This window comes from Pollachius pollachius (assembly GCF_949987615.1).
Source record: "Pollachius pollachius genome assembly, chromosome: 13".
Classification (NCBI taxonomy): domain Eukaryota; kingdom Metazoa; phylum Chordata; class Actinopteri; order Gadiformes; family Gadidae; genus Pollachius; species Pollachius pollachius.
The window spans coordinates 6788323-6797769 of NC_136946.1; the positions used below are offsets into that span (position 1 = coordinate 6788323).

At 44.6% G+C, this 9447-nt stretch overlaps 1 protein-coding gene across 1 annotated transcript in view; it reads left to right on the forward strand.

The window, feature by feature from the left end:
* Positions 1 to 9447, forward strand: part of LOC307085207 (neurocalcin-delta B-like) — a 10843-nt gene extending 1396 nt beyond the window's left edge. Inside the window, exons 2-4 of the mRNA XM_079749901.1 lie at positions 6548 to 6983; positions 8337 to 8442; positions 9064 to 9447. Of these exons, the coding sequence (XP_079606027.1) occupies positions 6606 to 6983; positions 8337 to 8442; positions 9064 to 9158 (579 nt within the window). The 5' untranslated portion in view covers positions 6548 to 6605 and the 3' untranslated portion in view covers positions 9159 to 9447. The remainder of the gene's footprint in view (positions 1 to 6547; positions 6984 to 8336; positions 8443 to 9063) is intronic.

Sequence of the window (9447 nt, forward strand, 5' to 3'; positions counted from 1 at the left end):
TTAAACTAAACGTGAGATTTAAGTTGAACACAAATGGTCATGTATCGACAAAAAAAGTTAAACGAAAGGATGATAAAGAGGTTAAAAATCAAAGTGGTGTGTAAATCAGAAAGACTGCTCTATTACAGGAAGCTTTGGGACGTCAAAGAATTGAGCAGGCCGTAAACACAAACAAACACACAAACACACCCCATCACTGTTTGCCCTTATCATACAACTTTGTTTGCGTCTGCCTGTCTTTTGTAGGTTGTCTCGCCACATGTTTGGTGATGTGTCTTCCTGCTGCGTGTGATGTGTTCAGCACTTTATTCCTCTGTTAATGGCGTTGTCGTTTTTATGATCATACTGTCGCCCAGTGGTACTTTAGCACGGACCCCCTGTCTCCCCATCTCCGATGGGCCGGTCGGTGCTGCAGCAGGGTGACCCTGTCCTACCCGGTGACATCCACAGCCATTTACATAATCATAAAGTACATCCACTTCACCAGCCATCATCCATCTATCCATCCGGAGGCAATATTTACATTGCAAATACTGTGCCTCCCTTTTGGGGGAGGGGAGGTGATGGTCACAAAATGATGGTAGATGAGAATATAAAGCCAGGATTAGGCATGTGGTTATGTATTATATGCTTTTTAAGCTCATGGTTAATGTCACTGTATAGGCCTGCCGTGGGAAAGAGGGATTTAATCCTATGCATTTTTAAGTATTTAAAATATGAAGGATTATCGTAAGTAAGAGCATGCGTGTGTGTGTCTATCTGTCATGTTGGTGGGAACTACGGACGGGAACTTCTTTTGTCGGCCCCTGGGTCCTCCTGGGGTAACTGGTGGACACCGCAGGAACTGGGGTTATTTACAGAATGACTGTTTTAAAGGAAATTGGTTTGAGAGCGTGTCACAGGCTTGATGGCATGTGCCCAAAAAGGGACTCTTGGTAGAAGTGGTGGTGGCTCACGAGAACGGCTGTTGAGGTTTGCTGCTTGAGGAATCACGAGTTGCAAGAGTTGGAACATTATTGAATGGTGACACACTTTTGGGGGAATTTCTGTAGTTGCTTTAGGGTTTGAGAGTTCAGAAGGTTTTCAATGGTGCGTTGGTTAATTTTAAACTTCCGCTCCACACATGTTGTGTGGTGATCTTTTAAAGTTCAAGGTTAGAATTGCTCACATTTCCACTTATTCAGATCATGAAATCATGATCATAGTGCAGAGATAAGGAATCTTCTCCTACTCTTCTCGGCAGTGGCTTGCTAACCTGGCTTTCAACACAGGCAGTCCATTTTGGGTCCAAATACTACATGCATTGGGAGTAAAAATAGTGTTTGGCAGAAAACACGCCTGGGTGTTGATTTCCAAGTATTTTCTCCAGTGCTATTTTTGGTACATTTATGCATGTCTCACTGACGTATCTCACAGAACGAACCGTATGCGGACCCATGTGAAGGGGAAGGGGACGAGATGCTGGAAGGCCAGGGGTCGCTCCCCCTTGGCAGCTTGCCTGGGTTGGTAAAGGTTGCTTTGGTGCACAGGGAGGCTCAAATGTAACCTTACTGAATGACACGAGGGCTGGGGTTTCAGTCAGAGAATCATAGAGAACATGGTTCCCCGAGATCTGTAACACGAGCCACCAGGCAGAGAAAAAGGACTCCATGCCATCGCAAGTAATCGATGATCCAAGTGATTAATACGTAATGCGATCGGATGTGTAGTACATTTGACCAGGGCATTCTGGGCTGGTTTTTAATTAGTGCAACTTCTGGAACTTGGGAGGAATGGAGGTGTTGCTGTTAGCAAATGTATGCATGATGTGTTTGAATATGTAAAGTTCCTCCACTGAGGATTTTTGTACGAGGAAGTAAAAGATTGCAAAATGTTAAGTCGTTTTGGAATTTATTCATATTTTCAAATGACACATTTAATACACACATAATTCTGAATTTTTCTCTGCCTAACCTATGGATTCCAATAGATCTATTAACACAGTTGCACAGAAAAAGGGGGCTACCTCTACCAACCTAAACGTATGTTGAATATGACATTAGTGGGCTTTGAACTGACTTTGATGGATGATGTGGAATTACGTAATCCATTTTTCAACAGAGGTTGATTCTATGAGGAGTCGAGGTGTCTGTTTGTCGTCTTGCTAAACAAGTCTTCAGGACCATCCTGTCCTGCTGGGCTGGTGTCACGTTTTATTAAAAGGATTCATTTCATGCCGCAGGAGCCAGTTCGCTCGGCAGAGAAACTGCTTCCCTTGTGTAAGAAGGTAAACCAGGGACCCGGGCGTTTTTAGCACGGCCCGCTCCGTTCAGTAACACACACACACACACACACATGAGGAACCAAACACCCATTTTTTATCTACTGCAATGGATAGAACTGAATGACAGGAATCCCATATGTGACATGTAATCAACATCTTATTTTAGTTTCAATGTTAAGAAGGCGGCTCCACTTTCTCTGGCCTATAATCCGCCGCCTCCTTCGTACAGTTTGTTCGATTTCAAACACGGTCTCCTGAAATGTTCCACTCTTCCATGCCAGCAATCAAATTAAGTCCTCGATTCCATTCTCGCCAAGGCCTAGTCTGGTTCTCCGCAGGGGGGGTTGGGGATCCATGAATGACCACTTCCCACCTCATCACAGGTGTATTCTGTTACATTATAGATGCGTTATTCACGAAGGGAAGCTGGCTGTTCACGGCGCAGGCCTGGTATCGTTCACTGCTCCTCTCCGTCCCTTCCTACCTGCCCTGAGTGCTCCCTGACCCTCGCTTGTTCCCGTACTTGTCGGCTGGATTAACTTAAGGGGCTCTGGGGTTAAGCCTCACCTGGAGGATATAAAGCGAGGCTAATTGCCCGTTACGTAAGCGTGCCTCCGATGTGCTCTATTTTCGTTGAATTGTAGTTGCGAGCGCGTCCCTCGGAATAAATGTCGGTTGACTGGGAAGGAGGCGATGCAAAGGCCTCTTCTTGGCAACGACAAAATAAGGGGGATATTTGTTCTTTCTGCAAGGTTGCAAAGATTCCCAGTGATTTGAACCATTTGCCTTAAAAGCTTTCTGATTTGTTCTGTGTCACGAGCACTTAAGTCATGGTGCAGGGACTGAATGTGTTTTTGTTCTGATTACGTGGTATGACGAAGTGAAGAGTCAAACCATATTTCTTATGATTATTGGGATGCACTTTTCAGTGGCCCAAAGTAAGACCAACCATAGCTCCAATATCTTTGATCGAACATATTTAATTCAATCAACCAACAAAGTTTTTGAAATTCCTCCAGACTGTACTCCAATTTCTAGACAATCCTTTTTCTGGGCATAATATATTTCTTCCACTCACACAGATGAGAGATTAAAACATTTGTGTCTGAACCCTGGACCTTGGGAAGTCAGTGATCCAATGACCCTTTTTCCAAGGTCCCCCTTATATAAAGTTACCCCATTGCTTAAGACTGTAGGTGCAACAGACACCATTAAGAAAGATTACACTTAAAAATCATTGCAAACAAAAAAATGGGGAAGAATTCAATAACAATTGGGTAAAATAGCCGAGAGAGGCTGTGCTGTGTAGGGAAAAAAAAAAGCGTATGAAAGGAATCCAATGAATGAAGCCTGAGGCGGAATGCGCTCCACGTGCCAATCCAAGCATTTGTTGTAGAGGAAGCTAATAAGGTCCAAACTGTGGCTCATCCAATCTGGGTTTGGAGGCTCCTAATGTGGCACAAACTTGCGCTTTGTCTTGGACACCAGCTTTTGGCCTGAAAGACCTAGGCCTCTGTATGTGGCACTCAAGCACTCACTCACTCACTCACTCAGAAAACCTTTGAGTGTTAGTAACCAGGGAAATTCAGTGGATCTGGGTGCTGGCCAACGTGGTTTGACCTCCTGCAGCCGTGGCTGTTCTGTGGTTACATAACAGCGGCCGTCATCGCAGGTAAGAGCCTTAAAGGTTAATGGTAGTCCATGATCTCCAGATCCTACAGCTCCTAGAAATAGCCCCTCTTTAGGGCTAGCAGTTCAAGGAGATGTTCAGGACCGTGGGAGACCTCTGGCATCACACGAGATCCTGGCTCGCGGTGCTTTGTGGGAGGGTTACTACCCGGTCGTATTGCGCTATTGCAGTTCTTGTCTCTCCCTCTCTCTGAGATCAACTTGGAGACGTCAGACGATAACACTTTCCGTTGCATTCTCTCAACCGTGCCTCTCTGAATCTACGCTGAAGTCCTTGCCCCAAGACATTTCATTAAAGCACGTATTTCTGGTACTCATTGGTTTAAGGGTCATGGTGATGAGCTCTTCAACAGCTCCTTGGCCTAATGCCACTCCAGTTTATTTGCAGATGTTTCAGCTGCCTTGGTGTATGACTACTAAGCTGAGAAAGTTTGGAAGTGTTTCATATTATTTTAAGTAGCTGTTAAATATAAAAACAAAGCGGTTAAAGGAAAATGAAATTACCATAACTCTTTGTGGCCATTCATTAACAACTTTATTTTGATATTCTTGATTGGAAGCTTACAGTGAACTGGACGAAACTGATACCTACTGTTGCCATAGCAACGCACACCTTAATTAGCCTGAAAACTCCTGCGGTCCATTAAGCTATTAAAACCGTGGCAGGCCTTTTTGTGTGCAGCACAACAACAACCCTGGACAAAACAAAAGCGTGACTTTATGAAGGGACTCTGTGTATGTATGAATGAATGAATGAATGAATTGGCTCACTCAGGAAGACATCGGTGCTCAGATGGGTGAATAAGCAGAGTGACTCAGGCTTTATCTATCTGAGTTGTGGTGCGTGTGTGCATGTGCGTCCTTATGACACTGTCGTGGTTATGATGGAGAGAAACACTAATTGGATGGGAACACTCTGTGGACATCTTTTGAGGTGAGCCATTCCAGATTAAGGGAGTAGAGGTCGGCCATGTTTATTTTGGACTCCATTGTGTCGGCTGGTTTCCCCACTTCAGAGAGTAGCCTAAGGGAGGGGGATTTATTTAGTAAACCATGAGGTTTAACCCAAAGAGAGTCAGCATGATGTGCTGTATATCAAAAGTGACACCAAAAAATAGTTTAGGTTATGGATCTTTTGTGTAAACTCAGACTTGGTCATTAATCATGCACTGGTTAGAGAGTCAGCATGGTGTGCTGTATATCAAAAGTGACACCAAAAAATAGTGTAGGTTATGGATCTTTTGTTTAAACTCAGACATGGTCATTAATCATGCACTGGTTTCCTCCTGAGTATTATAAAAGTCTAATCTAATTCAATCCAGGATTATAATGCCGTGATAGGGGCTGTAAACATGACTGGATCATAAAATATTTCACTTTATTACACCTTGTTTATTCTTCATTGATTTATTTTTCAAAATAAAAGCCTACACACGACTGATATCCTACTACTTATCCAGTAACGTTTTTTCAAGTTGCCCACTTCCTACTTATCTTGGCTTCAAATAGTGGTGTGTGCGTGTGTGTGTGTGCGCTCGCAAGCTAACCAACCAACCAACCCTTTCTCGAGCGGAGGCATGCCTACCGTGTAGTTCTTGTGGTCTCTGCTTTCCGATACGACACCACCTGCAGAGCTGCTGCTGCCAGCCACAGGATAGATGCATTGTTTCCGAGTGGCTGGCCGTGTAAACAGCTGCTATCTCCCAGCAGCCACCACGGCAACACCAGGGTGACAGAGAGAAACCCATTCAGTGTTTTTGAATGGGTTTGTTTACCTAGAGTTAATTAATTGCGTGTTTGTGCGTGTGACCAACTTTTTAATTAGTCTTTGGTTCGAACCATTAAATATTTTATAGAAAGTGCAGATATGTATATGTATTCAGAGCAGCTGGATACATATTTGTACATTATTTTTTAGATTTGAACATTTTCTATATGACCATGTTGTGCATTTTTTTTAAGGAGAAATTTCTAAGTTCTCAGTTACAAAGTGTTTTTTGGGAGAGACGTGCTGAATAAATACATCATGTTTTCAAACTCAAAAATAATCATTTGAATAATAGTGATTGACCAAAATAATCGTGATTATGATTTCCATAATCGAGCAGCCCTACTTTGTTGCATAGGTTTGAGTATTTCGTTTTTAGTTTGCAGTTTCTAGGTCATCATAAATGTTCACATTATATGACATCTGTAAATATGTGTAGTGTAGATGATCATTATAATAATTACCTGATAATATTGCACCCTTCTAAACAATGCTATAGCTTAATGATGATACAGTATAATTTTGCAGTATGTATATGCATACGATCACTGTTGTCATTTAATGTATGACATTTAAAACGTAAACTAAGTCAGCCACTACCAGCAGATGTGAGTGTACGCACATCAAAGCAGAGGTTCGCCAGGAAGTGGGATTGCATCTGCAAAATACGAACACAGCCACCGACACACACACACACACACACACACACACCTTTCTTAATCTCCTCTCTTTATCTTTGTTTCTTTTGTCCCCTCCCTCTTACTTAACCTTACCCCCCCCCCGCCTCTGATCACTCACTCTGCGTCTCTCTCCGTCTCCCCCTTCAGACCAGCAGCAGACGCACCGTCCTCCGCGGCAGAAGTAGCAGCGACCCCCGGAGGCGCCATGGGCAAACAGAACAGCAAGCTCCGCCCGGAGATCATGCAGGACCTGGTGGAGAACACGGACTTCAAGGAGACGGAGATCCAGGAGTGGTACAAGGGCTTCCTGCGGGACTGCCCCAGCGGCGCCCTCTCCATGGAGGAGTTCAAGAAGATCTACGGCAACTTCTTCCCGTACGGCGACGCCTCCAAGTTCGCCGAGCACGTGTTCCGCACGTTCGACGCCAACAACGACGGCACCATCGACTTCCGGGAGTTCATCATCGCGCTGAGCGTCACGTCGCGCGGCAAGCTGGACCAGAAGCTGAAGTGGGCCTTCAGCATGTACGACCTGGACGGCAACGGATACATCAGCAAGGCCGAGATGCTGGAGATCGTCACAGTGAGTTGCCCCCCCCCCCCCCCCCCCCCCCCCGAGTCCCCACCAGAGCCCCCCCGAGTCCCCCCTTACCTACAGAGAGAGAGAGAGAGAGAGAGAGAGAGAGAGAGAGAGAGAGAGAGAGAGAGAGAGAGAGAGAGAGAGAGAGAGAGAGAGAGAGAGAGAGAGAGAGAGAGAGAGAGAGTTCAGGGATTAGTGGGTGTGTTTTGGAGAGGTTTGTTTTTGAAGTTGTTTCCCTGTTTGATAACTGAATTAGGCGAGCACTCTTTGGTAGGAAGTTGGTGTCCAAAACTACACTTGTGCGATACAACTGCACACTGTTGTGTTATCAAAAGCAACCTATGTTCACGTCCCACAGTGCAGGTTAACGTTTGCTTGTGGGGCTGACTGCTATCGAAGTAAGGAACTTGCAGACTTCCAGCCCTGTAGCACAGGAAGTTATTAAGCACATTGAATAATAAAACCTGCATAATAAATGTTCCCAACTACATTATCATTTTTTTACGGAAACTTGAGGGAGGTGGAGATGGTGATGGAGCGAAAGGACGTGGTAAGTTTAAGGATGATGGAGATAGGGGGGTGGAGCTGGAGAACAACATCTCAGGGCTCCAGAGCGTGACGAAATCATCCCTCTGAATGTAAACAAGCACAGTGAACCCTGGGTAACTTAAACGGAGGGTGCCATCAAAGAAACTCTAGGTGCTTTATATATATATTGAATACCGTTCATCATTACTGAGAAGCTTTTGGTGAAGTCTCACCAATGTTCGGAGTGGACACCCAGAAGTTGGTTGATACATAAATAACTGACTGAAAATCTGAAGCGCTAGCAAGCTTGTTGTGAAGACAAAATCAAAGCGCTGCATACTGTGGCCGTGAACGTACAGTAGCTTAACTTAAAGCTTTATTTATGGAGAGGGGCGTGTGATGGTGGGAAGGTTTAACCGAAGACAGAGAGAGAGAGAGAGAGAGTGGTCAGCCAGGTCGTTCCCTAAGTGGATCTTCAGGCTTAACACCCATTACATCTAAGTAACACTCTCCCTTTCTGTACATCAAAGTCACTCTCTTTCTTCACATATCTCTACCAATTTTTGTTTTCCCTACAATTTGGATATTTTTTTGCTCTTTTTACATTTTTATTGAGCCAGAAGAAGAAAAAGAAAAGGCTATAAAGGCTGATATTGTAGATGTGGAAATCAGAAGTGTATTTATTTGTTTGTAGTTCCTAAAAAAATGATCAACTTCTAAAAGCGTGACACGGCGGAAATGTTCAGCAAGCCTTCCAGAGAGGGCTAGGCCAGCGGACCCTCTCTGAATCAAAGTCCACCATCTTGTCCCCGCCCCCTGTGTCTCCAGGCGATCTACAAGATGGTGTCCTCCGTCATGAAGATGCCAGAGGACGAGTCCACGCCGGAGAAACGCACAGACAAGATCTTCAGGCAGATGGACACGAACCGGGACGGTAGGTTTCACCCTTTGGACAAACCTCTGCATTCTAGACCTAAACCTGTGAGTCTTTAAAATGGTCAAACCAACGGAGGGGCTTAAGGCTTAGTTACGGTCAGACGTCGACGCAACACAATGGCCACGCAGACTCTTCGACGGAGTGGTGAACCTGTTTTGGTTCTGCGTCAGGTTTTAGTGAGCGGACCAATCAACAGCCCTTGCTGTGGTTCCTCCACGCAAAGATACAATTTTTGGGAGGCGCACGTCAGTCTCTTCCAGTTTTCGGAGGGTCGGCAAGGACGTAATGGGTCCGTAAACCCCCTTGCGTTGCGTCGACTTCCAACCATAAGTAAGCCTTAAATGACATCACCATAGTGCTGTTTGTTTCATCCAATAACTTATCCCCAAATGCCAGTTTACTGCAGGGCAAGTGTTCAAACTTTGTCATTTTAATGGCGTGTTTAGCGGACACAAGCACTTCACCGTCTGAAGGACACAACCCTCTACAGGATGATATTTTTGATTTGTTCTTTGTCGTTCAAGCTTATTCGATAAAATGTCAAAGCTGGGTCTACTGATTTAATAAGCTCTCTCTCTCTGTCTTTATTTCTCTGTGCGTCTCTCTCTCTGTCCCCAGGTAAACTGTCCCTGGAGGAGTTTGTGGAGGGAGCGAGGAACGACCCCTCTATAGTCAGACTGCTTCAGGGTGACCCAAGCAGTTCCGGCCAATAGAAACCCTGGACTTTACCTCCTCCCTCACATCTTTTTTTATTAATATTATTTTTTCAGTTGACCCGTCAGATCTGCAGATTTGATTATTGCTTCTTTTTTTTTTCCTCCATTCTTTATTTGGCGAGCGAATGACATCCAAGCACACACTGACACATATACATACATATACACAGGTACACACATGCACATACATACACAGAAATTCACACATATAAACACACAGAGAAAAACCAAAAGGCCCAGCCTGTAGTCTTGGAAGCGGATAATAAAAAAAAAAGGTATTTTATTT